The 19873-nt window shown below is 38.0% G+C and overlaps 1 protein-coding gene across 5 annotated transcripts in view; it reads right to left on the minus strand.

Annotated features, from left to right (window-relative positions):
* The window catches only part of LOC146520260 (uncharacterized), a 160044-nt gene that overhangs the window by 87550 nt on the left and 52621 nt on the right, over window positions 1-19873 (minus strand). The window contains exons 1-2 of one of the 5 annotated variants that reach the window (XM_085157707.1): window positions 10969-11029; window positions 10576-10871 (exon numbers count right to left, since the gene is read on the minus strand). The exons of the other annotated variants lie outside the window; for them this stretch is intronic. Coding sequence (XP_085013833.1) covers window positions 10576-10871; window positions 10969-11014 — 342 coding nt within the window. The 5' untranslated portion in view covers window positions 11015-11029. Of the gene's footprint in view, window positions 1-10575; window positions 10872-10968; window positions 11030-19873 lie in introns of those variants that run through there. 5 annotated transcript variants of the gene reach the window in all.

A 19873-nucleotide genomic window follows, 5' to 3' on the forward strand; every position in this document is an offset into this window, starting at 1 on the left:
GAACTCTACAGGACAGAGTGACTGATTGTTCTGGTCTGCTGACCACTGGCTCTGATGAGGTGAGAGACTGACAGCGAGCAGCTAAAAGAGATAAAGAGTTTAGAGGGAATGAGCTAAAATCCAAATTATAATAATATTCTTTTCCTATATTGATACAGACTTCACTCACCTGAAATAAAAGTCAAAAGGAGCAAACTCTGTAAAATGGCCATGGTCATAACCTGGTTCAGACTTCAACTGTAAATGGTGACGTGAATGAGAGATATTTATGCTGTGTAGGCAGAGTGGGTGGGGATTTTTGGTCAGGTTGAATTTGCCTGTTTGTGTAAGTTAAATGCAGTTGAAGCAAGCTTTGTAAGCTATCACATTAATGAAATACAGTCTCATGCAGTGTGACAAACAAAACAAAATCATGATTACACAGTCAGTGCCAGTATACCTGTTGAAAACCTGTTTCATTGTTTCTCTGCATACTGGCAGATGTGAGAAACTTGTCATCGTATGCCCTCTAGTGTTCCACATTATTTTACGGTGCAATCTCCATGTGTAGTGTTTTGATTATTTATGCCCAGACAATGATTTCAATGAAGACATATCTTTTTAACCAATACAGTTTATTTTATTGGGTACTTTATTAATAATTAAAAGACAATGTTTTATAAAACACTTAAAAACTTAAACAGTGTGTTTAAGTATGTTTTAGTATTGATCACCTGTACTAACAATATTCCTTTAGTAATATCAATATCACTTTTTGTGTGACTTGTGACTTGTGTGTGAATTTGAAGGTTAGCATCATATATGTGTGTCATACTTTATTCCACACACAGTTAGGTATTGTGAGTTAGTTGGATGAAGACTGGAGCTCCCAGGCACCTTGAGACGTCAGGCAGATAGCAAGACACTTCTCCTTATCCCTTGAGCATTTTTTGGCCTTCAGACAACAATTCTCATTGCTACACTGCCAGACAGGACAGGCAAAGAAAAAACTAAAAATAAATAAAGGGACCAAAAGTAATTTGACTGAAAGCTATTTAATGGTCAGGTGTGGACAGTTTCTTTGTTATGTCGTTACTAATTAAGCATTGTGTTAACACACTTCTTAACATAAGTAAGAAGTGCGTTAAAAAGGCCAAACAAAGTTCTGGAAAATATTTTTTGATTGGATGAAACCAAGATCAACTTCTACCAGAATCATGGTAAGAAAAAAGTATGGAGAAGACATGGAGCAGTTCATGAGTCAAAGCATAACACATCATCTGTAAAACACTGTGGAGGCAGTGTGATGGGATGGATGGGAGGATGCATTTCACTTGTTGAAGACTAAGCTTTGGGCAGAAAGGCACACAAACAAACAGCAACTGAAAGCCAGCATCTGCTGATGTCCATGAGCCACAGACTTCAGGCTGTCATTGCCAGCAAAGTGTTTATAACCAAGTTTTAGAAATGAACATTTTATTTGCAGTAATTTTATTTGTCCGATTACTTTTGAGCCCCTGAAATAAAGGGATTGTGTTACAAAATGCTTTAGTTCCTCACAGTTTTATGCAATCTTTTTGTTCAGCCGTCTGAATTAAAGCTGAAAGTCTGCACTTCAACTGCATCTGAGTTGTTTTATTTAAGATTCATTATGCTAATGTACAGAACCAAAATTGGAAAAAAACATTTTCTCTGTCCAAATACTTTGGACTTGCACACAAAGTTAGCTCTATAGTTTTACACATGTTCTCATCTCAAAGTGTAACAAATTACACCATGTGACAAATTGTCAGTATGTTACGCTTTTGGCCACCCAACATGTCTCTATGTTATTTGTTTGGAAATGTCAGGAAACATGAGAACCATCTGGAATGAATCCACACATGTACATTTCTTTTACTTTCTCATCATTAATTGCATTGGAAGAGACTATCTAATAGATAAACTTCAACCACAGTATGATGCTAGATTGAAGCAATAAATTAATGAAATATTAGAAAAATTTCATTTGAAAACTATGTTTTGTGTTTTTCTGTTTTTTTTAAATGAATTCATGGATGAGTATGGGGGACTGTTCACACAGTCCACTATATATAGTAAGCAATCCACTCCTTTACCAGGAGCCTGTCTGCAGTGTTGGAAAGGTAACTTTTAAAATGTTTTCCACTACAGATTACAGATTACCTGCCCCAAAAGGTATTTTGAAACGTATCTGTTACGTTACTCAATGAGAGTAATGTTTTCTGAATTACTTAATATATTATCATGCTTTTTACAACTACATGAGTACTGAAACTACTCGCCATACCAATACCAACTTTTAAAATCTTAATATAAAATGAGTAACAGCAGGGTGGACATTAGGTAAGGCTGCACTTTTTGCAGTGATCTTGTATAGAAAACTATTCTGGAATAGAATTCCCTGCTGGAATACAGGGCTGGAACGTCTATTACCGCGGGAGCGTCATTGCACTGGATTTCAGCCATAACCCGCCGCGTACCATAAGAACCATACGTGACAAAACGTTGGCATGTTACGCCTCGGGAGTGAGAACGGGCTCTATATTTACATGCTTCCGTCTCCCGTTTCTGCTCGGTGACAACTCATACTTTTCCACTCTCCTTTTTCTCCCTCCCTCGCTCACAGACACATAACGGGTATGGCAGTCCATTCTCCCTGCAGCACGGACTACACTGCCCATGAGGCTACATTCTTTAGGACTAAAAATAGAGAGGGCAAAGCCTAATATATGAAACAGGAATCCATTTATTTCAACAAAGTAACTGTATTCTGAATACAACCCTTTTAAACGGTAACTGTAATGGAATACAGTTAATCATATTTTGTATTTTAAATACGTAACGGCGGTACATGTATTCCATTACTCTCCAACACTGCCTGCCTGTGTCAGGGTGTGGTGAAGGAGGACCCAAGATTGCAGATGCAGAGGCAGCAGGAGGTAAAACTAAAGGCAAGCAAACAGGATACAAAATACAAACTACAGGGTCATGACTGGGCATATGAACACAGGAGCATGAATGTACACTGTGACAAGAAACAAGCGAAGATGGACACAACAGGACGGTTATTAGAAGTAGAGAAACATGGGAACACAGCTGGAGCAAAGTAGACATAAGGAGACATGTGGTGCAAAGCTGAACACAAAGCACATCAGACAATAACTATCTACAGTGGGGCAAAAAAGTATTTAGTCAGCCACCGATTGTGCAAGTTCCCCCACTTAAAATGATGACAGAGGTCAGTAATTTGCACCAGAGGTACACTTCAACTGTGAGAGACAGAATGTGAAAAAAAAAATCCATGAATTCACATGGTAGGATTTGTAAAGAATTTATTCATAAATCAGGGTGGAAAATAAGTATTTGGTCACCTCAAACAAGGAAAATCCCTGGCTCTCACAGACCTGTAACGTCTTCTGTAAGAAGCTTTTCTGTCCCCCACTCGTTACCTGTATGAATGGCACCTGTTTGACCTCATCATCTGTATAAAAGACACCTGTCCACAGCCTCAACCAGTCAGACTCCAAACTCCGCCATGGCCAAGACCAAAGAGCTTTCGAAGGACACCAGGAAAAGAATTGTAGACCTGCACCAGACTGGGAAGAGTGAATCTACAATAGGCAAGCAGCTTGGTGTGAAAAAATCAACTGTGGGAGCAATCATCAGAAAATGGAAGACATACAAGACCACTGATAATCTCCCTCGATCTGGGGCTCCACGCAAGATCTCATCCCGTGGGGTCAAAATGATCATGAGAACGGTGAGCAAAGATCCCAGAACCACACGGGGGGACCTGGTGAATGACCTGCAGAGAGCTGGGACCAAAGTAACAAAGGTCACCATCAGTAACACACTACAACGGCAGGGAATCAAATCCCGCAGTGCCAGACGTGTTCCGCTGCTGAAGCCAGTGCATGTCCAGACCCGTCTGAAGTTTGCCAGAGAGCACATGGATGATACAGCAGAGGATTGGGAGAATGTCATGTGGTCAGATGAAACCAAAGTAGAACTTTTTGGTATAAACTCAACTCGTCGTGTTTGGAGGAAGAAGAATACTGAGTTGCATCCCAAGAACACCATACCTACTGTGAAGCATGGGTGTGGAAACATCATGCTATGGGGCTGTTTTTCTGCCAAGGGGACAGGACGACTGATCCGTGTTAAGGACAGAATGAATGGGGCCAAGTATCGTGAGATTTTGAGCCAAAACCTCCTTCCATCAGTGAGAACTTTGAAGATGAAACGAGGCTGGGTCTTCCAACATGACAATGATCCAAAACACACCGCCCGGGCAACAAAGGAGTGGCTCCGTAAGAAGCATTTGAAAGTCCTGGAGTGGCCTAGCCAGTCTCCAGACCTCAACCCCATAGAAAATCTGTGGCGGGAGTTGAAAGTCCGTGTTGCTCGGCGACAGCCCCAAAACATCACTGCTCTTGAGAAGATCTGCATGGAGGAATGGGCCAAAATACCAGCTACTGTGTGTGCAAACCTGGTAAAGACCTATAGTAAACGTTTGACCTCTGTTATTGCCAACAAAGGTTATGTTACAAAGTATTGAGTTGTATTTTTGTTATTGACCAAATACTTATTTTCCACCCTGATTTACGAATAAATTCTTTACAAATCCTACCATGTGAATTCATGGAATTTTTTTTTCACATTCTGTCTCTCACAGTTGAAGTGTACCTCTGGTGCAAATTACTGACCTCTGTCATCATTTTAAGTGGGGGAACTTGCACAATCGGTGGCTGACTAAATACTTTTTTGCCCCACTGTAAATAACACAGGAAATCAAAACAAGTGAGACACAAACAGAATTACACAGAGAGAGTCAGAGACAGACAGAGACATGACTCGGGAAACAGACAGACAAATAAACATGGAGACAAGACTGGCTTCAAAGGGAGTCACAAATAACTAACACAGGGGATGCTGCGGAGGACACACAGAGGCAAGACCAAGACAAACAGGACACGAAAGGAAACACAGAAGTACAAGTAACAGGAACTAGTAACTAAGAACTAGTAACTAAGAACTAGAACAATACCAAACAAAAAAAATTCAAGATGAAAAATAAATTTTGTAAATCATACTTATTAACTACAATAATAACAAAATAATAATTATGCATAACTATGATAATCCAGGAAAACATTTCATATTAAGGGTTAAGGTCAGTTAACAACTGATATAAAATGGATTCTAACCATCAGTCACACTCACAAAGTGTCACAAAGTGACATCTGCAGTGTTTTGTGTACAGCTCTGTGGCTTCCTGTAACACTGTGGCGTTCGAGCACAAAAATAAATGGCAGAATCTTCAGTTGTCAAGCTGCTCATGTGCAGATACACTTGATCCACATTGTTGTCTCTGGAAATGGTGAAGCGATTCTGGACAGATGTAGAATAATATTTATCACTTCCACTCGGAGCAGAAATGTAAGCAACCCACTCCAGCCCTTTTCCTTCAGCCTGTCTGATCCAGCTGATAGCAGCATCACTATCTGATATTCCTGCATATGTACAGGTCAGCTTGTGAGAATCTCCAGGGCGTTTTACCACCGGTTCAGACTCAGTGAGCGTCTGACTGCAAACAGCTGGAAGAAAACATATGCGATCAGAAATGAGCCAAACATGAACTTAAGCATAAATACAGAAGAATGCAGATCTATGGTAGTTACCAGGAATCACTGATAGCAGGAAAAGGGTTATAGATGTAGATAAAATCATATTGAAAAGTTGCTGTCTGTCAGTTTTAGTCGTCTTCACTTTGCTGGGAACTAAATAAAGATGGAAGGATCAATATTTGCATTGACTCCTCCTTAAAGTGTCAAATTAAATAATGTATTAACATGTATTGAAATTGCAGTTCATCAGTTGAGGAAGTTAGACCTAATGGCTAAAAGTGCAGTTTTGCTGATTATAAATAACAATTTAAAGTAGGTGCTTAATATTTAGGGGGTCTGTTAAACAAGATATACACAGTCAATTAAAATGGGTAGATCTAGTGTCTGATTTCTAGAACATAACTTGTAAAAATCAAGCACAGTTGGACAAGCAACAAGTGATATTATGACATGTTGTAACACGACAAACGACCAGCATGCTTTTATTCATTTATTAAGAGGAGAAGAAACCATTTGCCTGTTTTTATGATTAGGATCTCATGCATTATCTAAGCTGCTTGACTTTTCAATGCACACAGGGTGTGTCTGTCTTTTTTCTCTGGATAATCTAATGTCCTTGACTTTTCTCTGCTTTTTAACATTATAATTGCATGTCATACAAACAAAAGGAACTAGCTCTTTAAAGAATTTGGGAAATTTCCAAAGAGGCTATTCGATAAATTTATAATAAAACCACTGCACTGTCTCTTTTTAGAAGATGTATCACTGAAAGACTAATGACCCTGTGTTGTACAAAAAAGATTTTCCACGAATTTTATTAAAAAACAGCAAAACAAATAATATAATAAATAAATAAACAAAAGAAAAGAAAAGTTGTATCATAGCATGTATTAATGTTGAGTTTAATGATAGCTCTAAATATTCTAACCATCAGTGTCACAGTGACAGCTGCAGTGTTTTGTGTACAGCTCTGTGGCTTCCTGTAACACTGTGGCGTTCGAGCACAAAAATAAATGGCAGAATCTTCAGTTGTCAAGCTGCTCATGTGCAGATACACTTGATCCACATTGTTGTCTCTGGAAATGGTGAAGTGATTCTGGACAGATGTGGAATAATATATTTTGCTCCCACTTGGAGCAGAAATTAAAGAAACCCACTCCAGTTCTTTTCCTTCAGCCTGTCTGATCCAGCTGACAGCAGCATTATCATCTGATATTCCTGCATATGTACAGGTCAGCTTGTGAGATTCTCCAGGGCGTTTTATCACTGGTTCAGACTCAGTGAGCGTCTGACTGCAAACAGCTGGAAAAAAAAGGTGTAATGAGAAACAAGCCACACATGAATCGAAGTATAAATACAGAAGAATGCAGATCTGTGTTATTCACCAGGAATGACTGACAGCAAAATAAATGTTATACTTGTGACTTTCAAAAGTCATATTGAAAGCTTTTGTCCGTCTAGTTGTCATCACTTTGCTGAGAAATTAATAAAGGCACGGAGATCAATATTTGCATAGACTCCTCCTCACAGTGCTAAAACAAATAAAAGAGTCAAGACTGAAGAACTTTATTGTCATTATGCAAGTGAAATAACTAAATTACAGTTACAATAACCTTGTAACAAAAAGCAGTTTATCAGCTGAACTGATTATTTATTAAATCTGTTGTTTTTGATAATAAACAAAATAATAATTAAAGGAATCTTTTCTATAAAATTTAATTAACTGAGGAGGTAGAATTTGGACAAAATGAATGGAGAAGGACAAACCAACTATTAGAAGTCTGATACAGCTTATAAATATAAACAGAACTAGAAGCAGTCAATACTGAATACTATCCAACATAATTTATAAGAGGCTTGCATCATGTCATCATCGCATCATGTAAAGGTTTCCATATTTAAATTGTAATAATGAATAAATAAATCAACAGATATATTTATTTTACAATAAGCTTTTAGTTGTATATATAAATTCAATATTGGTGTATCTAAGTTCACTTTCAGGTTGTAAGAAAACCATGCTGGTGCACAGCGTTACTGAAAGTAGTCCTGGTTTCGAATACACTGGCCAGCTGGGCCCTTTCTGTGTTGTACTCCAGCTTCCTCCTGCAGCCTAAAAATATGCATTCATTTGTAATTCTAAACTGGCCATTGGTGTGAATTACAGTCTGTTTTTATGTGATATTCCTGTGATTATATACTGTACACCCAGTCAGAGTATAGTATCCCTGCACTTGCATTTTAAAACTGTTATGTACTATTTATCAATTTTAATTAGCTTTTTTGTTTGTTTGTTTTAAATATAACAATATATTATATTACAAAGGACTAACAATAGGGAAAAAATAACTTATTTTTTAAAATAATTCAGCAGTTGTTAGTGATTAAATTACGGATTTTTAATGGTTACTTTTACTATCTAGGAGCTTAAATGTAATAAAATAACAATTTTAAGACTGTTATTTTTCGTGTACAATTTTTGTCTTTCATTATTTATCTTCAGACATGGTTCAGTGCTTCCCACACATACAACTGGTTCAGTCTGTTTGTCACTGTGCTTTTCTTGCACATAAATAAACTACAGTCTTCTTATTTGAGGGTCTTCATCACTAAATTCAAACAAGTGTCTTTGGTGGTGGAAAACTGGCCTTGGAGACTTTGGGCAAATGTTGTGCCAGTCCCATCATGAATACTTCCAATCCATTCTCCTAAGCTCTGGTTTTTGTCAAATCCAATGCAACCAAGTCGGAGAGAGTCCTTGAACTCTCCATGACAGGTTAACTGATTGTCCTGGTCTGCTGACCACTGACAAGGTGAGAGACTGACAGTGAGCAGCTGAAAGAGATACAGAGTTTATATGATGGGAAGGAGCTGACATCCAGGCATTCTCTTTCTATCCTGATACAGACTTCACACACCTGAAATGAGAGACAGAAGAAGCACACTCCATACAATGGCCATGGTCATTACCTGGTGAGACTTCAACTGTAAATGGTGATGTGAATGAGAGATTTTGATGCTGTGTAGGCAGAGTGGGTGGAGATTTGCTTGTTTGTGTATCTGAGAATCAAAATAAGACAGAGAGAGAGAGACAGATAACAGTTTGTTGCAACACTACCAATAAAATACATTTTGTATTGTTACAGTGAAGTTTTTTTTAAAAGTGTGTTCGATCCTCATTTGGCATGTGGATGTGTAGGGAGTATGAATGCGTTAGAATGTGTTGAAATGTCACATATACAGAGATTTCCAGATGAAGAATGATTTGAAACAAAACAAAACAAAACAAAACAAAACAAAACAAAACAAAACAAAACAAAACAAAACAAAACAAAACAAAACAAAACAAAACAAAACAAAACAAAACAAAAATCAGTTTCCACAAGAAAAACAAAACAAAAAAACAAAACAAAACAAAACAAAACAAAACAAAACAAAACAAAACAAAACAAAACAAAACAAAACAAAACAAAACACACATGGCTGTGAGGCCACCGCTGATCTATCTGACTAAAAGCTGTTCTAACGTCTCTGTTTATATTCACAGAGGCGAGAAACTTGTCATTGTATGCCCTCTAGTGTTTAACATTATTTTTCTGTAAAATCTCCCCTCCAATCAATAATTTCAATGAGGACTTTTGTGAACCGTAAAGGTTCTTGGTGTTAAGTGATCAGTGGAGATCATATGTTCAATTCTTGTGTTTTTAGCTTTTTTTTTTTTAAAAAAGAAAAAAAAAAAAAAAAAGTTGCCACAAAAGAATTATGCTCCCAAAATAGATTTTGTGTCAGTGCTAAAGACACAGAGAAAAAGGGGTAAATAATAATAAAAATACAAATAAAAAATAATATCTGGTTTTAATACCTAAAACTAAAACCATATCCTGTTCTCAGATTGAGAACCACACACATTCACCCTGATTTGTTTAAAAGGACAAATAGAGAAGGTTTGTCTGGGAAAACAGCTGATATTTTGGCCTACTGACATTTTTCAGTGCTTATTTTGGCAATAACAGGAAGAAAAGTGAATGTTCTCATAAAATGTGAAATTCTGAGAACAAACTTTATGACAAGAGTCATATTGATTATCTATTTAAAAGACTATTTACAGTATCTTGATTTTACCTCTGGGTAACAAGCTACCAAGGAACCAGGGCAAGAGTATGTAATTTATTTTCTTGGTTAATTAAGCAATACTACACAAAGTTTATAAAAACTTTAAAATTGTTCAGCCACATAAAATCAGTTTCCACAAGAAGAACATTTTGTAAAAATTAGTGTGTGTAAAAGTAAAAAAAAACAACAAAAACAAACAAACAAAGATGATTACATAGAAGACAGACAAACCAAACTGCCGTGAATGCACATAGTGTCTGAGACTAAGAATTCTGTCTGTCACTACTGAACTTTATATACTTTATAAATCACAGCAATGTCCCTGCATTATTTGAACAGTTTGAACTTTTGCTATATTTCAGTTAAAGTGCGTTTTAACTCCAGTCACTGATTTGTGTCTTGAAATGATCTCTTCATCTTCTTTCTCACACAGAATGGTGGTTAATGATGAGCCACGTTGTTGAAGGAGCCGAGCTCTGTGTGAGCATTGTATAATTTAACATAACAACACTGGATACTTTTCTCTCTATCCTGTCTGCAGTAGAGGAGTTGGCAAATATAACATCAAAACAAAATCTCAAAATAATACTAAAATACACTATCATTACTGCTATTACTATGATAATTTTTACATAATTATAGTATACCCTGAACTCTAGTCTAGTCTAAGGTCTCCTGTGGTTATTTCTGTTAGTGATTATGACAATAAAACTGTTGTACCAACAATGTCTGCCATTATAAATGAGAATAACTTTAGTCATATTTTTAACAAACTTATGTTATGCTGGATTTTGTACAGCTGGTCAATCGGCTCCATTCACTGTGGCTCTCGAACACAATAATAAACAGCAGTGTCTTCAGTCTTCAGGCTGTTCATCTGCAGATACAGCTGCTCTTTGCTGTTGTCTCTGGAGATGGTAAACCTGCCCTGAACTGACTGAGAATAATAGATGTAAGCACTGTCATATCTGATACTGGCAACCCACTCCAGTCCTTTTCCAGGAGCCTGTCTGACCCAGGCCATCCTGTTGCTGCTGAAGTCAATGTTGGAGCCTGTACAGGTCAGTCTGTGGGATTCTCCAGGTCTTTTAGCCACCAGTTCAGACTGAGTTATAGTCTGACTATCAACACCTAGAAGATCAAAAAAGAAAAAAAGTCATTTGCAATAAGATAGTAAGACAAAAAAAACCCAAAAACATTTTTTTATTCATAAGAGAAAAATCTTCACCTGCCACAAACAACGTTAAAAGCAGCAGTCCTGCCCTGAAGTCCATACTGTTAAACTGTTAGTGCACTGCTCTTTGTCATCCTCTCTGCTGACAGATAAGTAGACATGAAAGACATCTGAGTTTTGCATTGACTCAAAGTGAGGAGGGGTTAACTTGGCCCTCAATTAGTAGGCATGAATAGTGTTAGAACAGAGACAGAGATGAATTCAATATTTGAATATTATGTTATTATGTTGTGTGTTTTTTTTTTTGTTTTTTTTTGCTTTTTCATGAATTCATGTCCCATTGAAAACTCAGTGGTTTTGGCACAGTTAAAACTGCTGTGTTCATCTGCAGATAAACTTTACTGGTGGAATCATCTCTGGTGATAGTGAATCTGTTCTGGACTAACTGGGAGTAAAAGTTACATTATATTAAATCCAGATGTTGTATGGATGAGCCTGTGGGACTGTTGAGGTCTGTGACTTCATAAGCAATCTGCTTGAATCCTTTAGTCTGTCTGATCCAGTTTCACACATGAGTCAAATCAGGATGTTGCACAGGTGAGTCTGTGGGAGTCTCCGGATGTTTTAACAGCTGCTTCAGACTCTGTTAAGGTTTGAGATTTAACACATCTTGAAACAATGGCAGCAACCACCAGAAATGTTAGCTTTCTGTAAGTTAACAGTGTGGTGGGTACGTTGTTAGGGCTTGGTGAGTAGTAATGCAGAAAGGCAGGTGAGCCCTTTATTGAGCTCATTTGAAAACTAGACATAAGCATAAAGCCTTCAACTGGTGGTCACACCACAGGCCCACACTTGGATGTTCAGATCTCAATTTAATCACAGAGTCCCTTCATTCTCCATATACCAGTGACAGAGTGTAATACAGAGGCTGAAAGGACTTTGTTTAAGCACACATATCTCTTAGCAGTGCCAAAAAAAAAAAAAAAAAGCCAGGCAGCCATCATGTGTCTGTCTAACCACTCCACAAAGAGTGTGGATAACTTGCATTACTTTGGGATTTCAGAAATGAGATAGCTAATCCAATAGTTAATCCTTTATCTTATCCAGAAGCTTTTTTTTATGAAATACATTTTCTATTTGAAGTATTTATAAATCAATATTGATTGATAAATAGTGAGCCATTGTCTTACATGGTGGCCAGGAGAGGCAGGAATAATAAGCCAATAATATAGCCAATTATTAAGCCAAGAGTGGAGCCAACAGTGAGCTCCACCCAGGCGAGCGAGACAGAAGAGAGACTGAGGGAGAAAAACAACAACAAATACCTCTAGCCTGTTCAAGCCAGCCGGGGAGACACAGGGACCATGACACATGTGTTTGAACACCAGACACAGTCCATGCAGAGACGCCCCAGCTGACCAGTAAATTTGAACCCATAGTTTCTTGCTGTGAGGTGACATAAAACCACCAGTAAATAACCATGTCCCTGTTTATTTACTGTTTTAATTAGGTGGAAGTAAAATTAAAGGCTTTTCAGTCTCTCGTGCCACTGTGACTCCCATGCACAGTGATAAACCACAAAGTCTTGCTTAAGACACTTCACTACTCTCCACAAGATTTTAGGAAGTGTCTTTGGTGATGGAAACCTGGCCTTGAAGACTTTGGGCAAATACTGTGCCAGTCTCATCATCAGTTTGGCCAATCCATTCCAATCCTTTCCCCAGTTTTAACAAATCCAGTGACACCAAGCCAGAGTGAGTCCTTGAACTTTACATGAAAGAGTGACTGATTCCACTGGTCTGCTAACCATTGGCTATGATGAGGTGTGTCAAGAGATGTATTCTAAGACACTTCTTCAGCTGAGAATCAGAGAGGAGAAACACACAGTCTTACTTGCATGCAAGGGCAGCACAGAGCACTCGCACGGGATTGAGGGCTCCGAGACTGGCGCTCTGCCACTGCCCTGGTCTTTATTTTATACATCAGTGGGTGCGTTTGTTCTTTACATTGGAATGTGGAGGTGTATACGTGTGTGTGTGTGTGTGTGTGTGTGGAGGGGGGGGGGGGGGGGGGTCAGAGTGTGACCCCATAAAGACTTCCCTAAACCTGCTGGTCTGGAAGTCCAGCAGTTCATCTAAACAAAAGGCACTTGGACTAAAACTGGCATAGCTACGTTTATCCTACCATGAAACAATAGGAGAAGGTACAACCTCTCCCATGCTCCCAGGATGTGGGTGTGAATGCCAGAACTACGGTGGCCCCTAGAGACAAAGCACGTACAAACTCCAAAACACTTGCAAACTCCAAAACACATGCAAACTCCAAAACACTTGCAAACTCCAAAACACATGCAAACGCCAAAACACTTGCAAACTCCAAAACACATGCAAACTCCAAAACACATGCAAACTCCAAAACACTTGCAAACTCCAAAACACATGCAAACCCCAAAGCACATGCAAATTCCAAAACACAACGGAAGTGCTCCAGGACGCTAGGGGCAGTGTTGAGCTCGATTTGCAAAATAAACGGCAAGTTTGTCTGTATGGGACGGTCTAGTCTCTGTCGCGCTTCCCAGGTTGCCTAGCAACCATGATACTAACCGCTGGAAACGTGTCATACAACTTTGTTTGACAGAAATGAAGGAAAACATATTTTGTTCATTTGTTTGTTTGTTTCTACAAGAGCTTTGTGTGATTTGATAAGTATCTGAGGTTGAGACCACAGGACAGTAAAACATGATTTTTGGGCTTCATTTCTGTACTGAACAGTCATTTAAGATTAGTTAGTAAATAACAATTAGCTAATGTTGTTCATGAGACTAAAGTCATATCACTTTGGTAATGTAAATATAATATGGCCAATATTATAGTTATTATATTAATCATTATTAGCTATTACAGCAGTGAACATGAACTCTGTGTCAAATACTGAGCCACAGTACAGATTCAAGTTGCAGTTATTTATAGGTCTTATCACCTTAAATCTTCACTCAAAGACAAGTATCTTTGACAGTGCATATATAGGTGTATCATATATAAGAGAGAAATGTTGTTCCTTCAGTATGTTGGCATTACTAAATTTGGCTCATTGCTTACATACGTGTGTAAAAAGAAATTATATGAGCTGTGATAACTGTTTCTGATAAAATGAAGAGTAGACTGATATATTGAATATTCCTTTATTGGGTGAGAAAATCAGACCATGTCATAACTGCTTTAAGTCATACAGAATAGATATCAGAGCCTTAAACAGGCTGACTTCTGCTAAATGGGTCAAACTGGGCAGAAAGTATACAAACACATAGCATCATTATAGAATATGATGTAACACTATAGATCAACTTACCTCAGAATATATAAAGCATATAAACAATTACAGCAATATGATGCAACAAACACAGCACTGCTACTAATCCAAAATACTCAAAGCTTCATAGAACTGAAACAAACATTTATTTTTAGGTCCATTCAGCTGCTGATACATACTTTAGGTTTCTGAATATTAAACTTGTTTCTTCCTTTCATAGTGTGTAACTTGAAGGCCCTGAGTACTTTCTCCCACACTGCAAACACTGGAATGATAAAATTATTTGAACATTACCTAATAAGACTGATTCAGGACAGACAATTAGTTATGTTAAACTTTCCTAGCAGTCCTTCACAAACAGGGAACAGTCTGTCTATTCTCTCCATCTGTCAGCTGCTGCTGGCTCTTCCTCCTCCTCTTCCTCACACACTGCTGAGTCCTGGTGGATCATCAGGGGTGCAAAGCCTCACAGATGATGTGCAGCAGTGAGTCCCTCAGTCTGTCCTCACTCTGGACACTTGCAGTTGTCACACATGGAAATCAAATGCGTGATAAGCTGCAGGATTCAAACACAAATGTAACTTATAAATACATGTTCATACTTTTATTACACAATCAGAGAGAAAGAAAAAGAGAGAGAGTGCAGGACAGACAGACAGGTGACAGCCTCAGGTGTATACACTGCTACAAAACAGCACAAAAGAAGGAGGACTGTGTTATTACGAAACAAGAAGAGTTCCCAGATGGTACAGTGGACACGTGTGTGACTCCTGTGATTAAAGCACCTTTCTTTCAGCTTAACGAGTGAACCGTCAGCTCGTTCAAACACACGTTAAAGTCCGTTTGGCTCTACACCACCGAACAGTGGCAGCAATATAACATAGCTAACATTAACAGTGCAGTGAATCCTGCTTGTGCCGTGATATTCAGGACTGCAAACCGAGCAGCATCACTGACTTTCAGCCTGTTGTGTTTGTGGATATATGACTGACTTTAATTATCCATAAAATCATCACATTCTCTGTAAGATTAAAGTCAACTATTGAACGGCGTATATTTTGGAGTAAAGGCTTTAAAAACCAAGTTAGTACAAACATCGCTAATGTCACATAACTTTCCCGACATGTGGCCAACAGTAATGTTTTAATGTTCTTCATTATAAAAAACATTTGCGCATAAATAAGTGACATAATATTCAGTACTTACTTCTGAAAGTTTACTCTTGGCGGCTCCGCTTCAGCCGTTTTTTTCGGCAAAATTATCCACACCACAGGCGAGCTATGAAATCTGGGATATGTTGGGCCATGAAGGCTACAGCGACCCATTCTTAAAATTCAGGGAAATTAAGGACGCATTTGAGGGCCGCATTTCGAGCAGCCTTTGAATTGGGACAGCCTTCGTCGTGTCGCTGTGACGTAATCGGCCTTAAAATGCGGACTTTAAGGCTGCAGACCCCAAATCCGGTCATTGGTACATCCTGGCTTGTGTAGTTACTAGGTAACAAAAGCTCAACACTGCCCCTAGCGTCCTGGAGCACTTCCGTTGTGTTTTGGAATTTGCATGTGCTTTGGGGTTTACAAGTGTTTTGGAGTTTGCATGTGTTTTGGAGTTTGCAAGTGTTTTGGAGTTTGCAAGTGTTTTGGAGTTTGCAAGTGTTTTGGAGTTTGCATGTGTTTTGGAGTTTGCAAGTGTTTTGGAGTTTGCAAGTGTTTTGGAGTTTGTACGTGCTTTGTCTCTAGGGGCCACCGTACAGAACACTCTGGAATGCACACAAAGTCTTGTAGTGAACAACAGCCTAAGTCATCAAAAGGTCAACATGCAGCATTCTACCATATGCAAACTTATGTCATTAAAGATTAAACTGACTACTAAGTACAATTTTCTATTGACATTCAGTGAAAACCTGACAACAAGCACTTGAAAGACAAACAGAATTTGACATCCCAATAATTGAACATGTGAATCCAGCGACACTTCCTCAGGATCCAGCAGCCTGCAGTAGTATCAGAGTTAACATGACCATTGTTGATGTGGTCAATGCTGAAGATGAAATTATAAAACAAACTTGATCACAACAATAACAACAAATATTCCCTATCACATAATATCTGACATAAAATTGTAATATATAAATATAGTAAATGTAGTAAAGAAAAGCAAACTTACAAAGTAAACATTTTGCAGCTGCTCTTTGAACTTTCTTTCACTTTATAACATTTTGTGATATAAATATGAGGCCAATAAATGTATAGAACATTTAAGGTTAGTTAAAAAATAATATGAAGAGAATTCTGACCATCAGCGTCAGAGTGACATCTGCAGTGTTTTGTGTACAGCTCTGTGGCTTCCTGTTTCACTGTGGCGTTCAAACACAATAATAAATGGCAGAATCTTCAGTTGTCAAGCTGCTCATGTGCAGATACACTTGATCCACATTGTTGTCTCTGGAAATGGTGAAGCGATTCTGGGCAGATGTGGAATAGCTTTTAGTGCTCCCATCCGGAGCAGAAATGTAAGCAACCCACTCCAACCCTTTTCCTCCAGCCTGTCTGATCCAGCTGATAGCAGCATCACTATCTGATATTCCTGCATATGTACAGGTCAGTTTGTGAGAATCTCCAGGGTGTTTTATCACTGGTTCAGACTCGGTAAGAGTCTGACTGCATGAATGCTGAGCTGTGGTAGTTACCAGGAATCACTGATAGCATTGAAGCATTATAGATGTAGATAAAAACATATTGAAAAGTTGTTGTCTGTCTCATTTACTCGTCTTCACTTTGTTGTGAACTAAATAAAGATTGGCGGATCAATATTTGCATGAACTCCTCCTTAAAGTGTCACAAACAAGTAATACATTTAAATGCATTTAAATGAAACCTGTTGATAAGAGGTTAGACCTACTTACTAAGAGTGTGGTTTTGTTGATTGTAAATGTCATATTAAAGTAAAAGCTTAATATTTGTAGGATCTGGTTGACCTAAAATTTTGAGACATGTCCAATAGAACAAAGAACAATAATAAATGAAATAATCTTTTTTTTTTCCAAGCTGTTAATATGCAGATGCTCCTGATCCTGAGTGTTGTCTCTGGAAATGGTGAAAAATGTGGAATAATATGTAATGCTTCCACTCGGACCAGAAATGTAGACAACCCACTCTAGCCTCTTTCCTTCAGCTTATTGGAGCTGATGGCTTTAGCTACCCACACCAATTCTCTGAACTTCGTGAGTTCATTTATAAAACAAGCTTTATATTTATTTATTTTTTTCTTATTATTTTTCAAGATTTTATATCAAATGAGAGTTGGAATTAATATTTTCCTTTTGTGCTAAATTTATGCAGTTTCACTGTCTTCACTGATCAAATTTCCTGCAACTGGCTGTGAGTGAAATGACCTGAAGGCACAAGGTAACTTACTTCTTTCAAAACAGTTTGGCAGCTGCAAGTGAACAAATTTGGGATTTTTTTTTACGGTTTAATGTTTCTATCTAGGGGTTTAAATTTAGGACTGTTACGTTTCATATACAACGTCAGCAGTCACAAAGGTGATGTCTTACAAGTCCAGCTAGTTCTATAAGATTTAATGACCACACCATTAGACAATTGTATTTTTACTAATTTGTTTCATGGATAACTCCATCAGTATTTTACTCACTAGGCTGAAATGGTTCAGTGGTCCACACACACACAGTTTTTGCAAGGCCTTTCAGTCTCTTATTTCACTGTGGCTATCGTGCACAGTAACAAACTGCAGAGTCTTCCTGTTTGAGGCTGTTCACCACTAAATTCACACGATTTTGGGAAGTGTCTTTGGTGATGGAAAACTGGCCTTGAAGACTTTGGGCAAATATTGTGCCGGTCCCATCATCAATACGTCCGATCCATTCTAGTCCTTTCCCAGGTTTTTGACGAATCCAGTGCAACCAAGCCAGATCCATTCCTTGAACTCTACAGGACAGAGTGACTGATTGTCCTGATCTGCTGACCACTGGCTCTGACGAGGTGAGAGACTGACAGCAAGCAGCTGAAAGAAATAGAGAGTTTATATGATGGGAAGGAGCTGAGATCCAAATATTCTCTTCCTATCTTGTCTCTTCCTAACAGACTTGACTCACCTGAGATGAGAGTCAAAAGGAGCAGACTCTGTACAATGGCCATGGCCATAACCTGGTGTGGATTTCAACTGTAAATGCTGATACGAATGAGAGATTTTTATGCTGTGTAGGCAGAGTGGGTGGGGATTTAGGTCCGTTTGAATTTGCCTGTTTGTGTATCTGACATGCAGTTAAAGAAAGAAACAGGAAACAAGTTAACATTTTGTTGCAACACTACATATAAATACATATGCAAAATATATTTGCATTGTCAATTTGTGATTTTTCTTAGTGTGTTTAATATTTTTTTTATGTGTGTTAGTTATTTGGAAGTAAGTATACTAGAATGTTTTGTCAGCTCTCTAATATAGTGTAAGCTATACTATCACAGTAATGAAATGTCACAGATAAGGAGGTCAACAGTCAAATGATGCTCGGGCTTTCAAGCACCAGAATAAACTGCAACAAAAATGATTGCATAGTCACTGTTGAACTACCTGTTGAAAACCTTTTTGTCGTTTCTTTGGATACTGACAGAGGTGAGGAACTTGTCATTATGTGCCCTCTAGTGTTCAACATTGTTTTTCAGTACAACCCCCTCCCCAGTCCCCTTCCACTGTCTTATTTTTGCTATTTGTACCCAGACAGTTATTCCAGTGGCGGGCATATCCTTTATGAACAGTGGAGGTTGCAGGTTTTAAGTAATTATTAGAGTTAATATGTCGAGTTCTTTTGTTCATACAACAGGCTCATACAAACTCACAATTCCATAAAAGCTTTAAATACTGAAATCTGCAGATCTATTGAAAGTCCAAACAGCAAGAATGAACCAAAATACCAGAATTAACAGCAGCTTCTGGTCTTCTGCTTGTTTATGATGGAAATTACTTGATATGGTGAGATTCTAAACTAAAACCACGAACTGTTTATCTACCTGTTTCTTTTTACACATAACATATCTTTATTTAACTCATTCTTGTTTTTGCTTACTTCTGCAAATAAAATAATTCATTTACTCTATGTTCTGTTTTGTCTGTTTGTTTCATAGTGCATCAGCCAAAATCTACATCCTAGTTATAAAAGCAAACCTATATAGTGAATGTGGTATAAGCGTGCTAGTTGTTAAGCTGTACTGATAGTTTGAATCATTTTGGTATTGAATAGTACACGAAAGAATCATCTGTGTATTTGGGTGAGACAGATAGATTTATGATACATTGTGATTTCTCTGTGGAAGATGAAGTAGAAACACATTTGTTAATTCATGTTCATATTCAAATTTACATTATCCATGTCTTTTTGCATGTCTCTTGGTGGCCTGGACTACTGTATCCCTAACATGTAAACAATTATAAGAGACGGTTTCAGTTCAATTCAGTTCAATTTTATTAATCTAGTTTCAAATCTAAAGGGATCCTCCAGGCCTTTTAACCACTGGTTCAGACTGTTTTGTAGTCTGACTATCATCATCTGTCAGGTTAAAAATAATAAAAGAAAGTGATCTTCTTTTATAACATAATAAGAGTCATTATAAGTGAAAAATCTTCACCTGCCAAG

This window comes from Neolamprologus multifasciatus, chromosome 4 (genome assembly GCF_963576455.1).
Source record: "Neolamprologus multifasciatus chromosome 4, fNeoMul1.2, whole genome shotgun sequence".
In the NCBI taxonomy this organism is placed as follows: Eukaryota; Metazoa; Chordata; class Actinopteri; order Cichliformes; family Cichlidae; genus Neolamprologus; species Neolamprologus multifasciatus.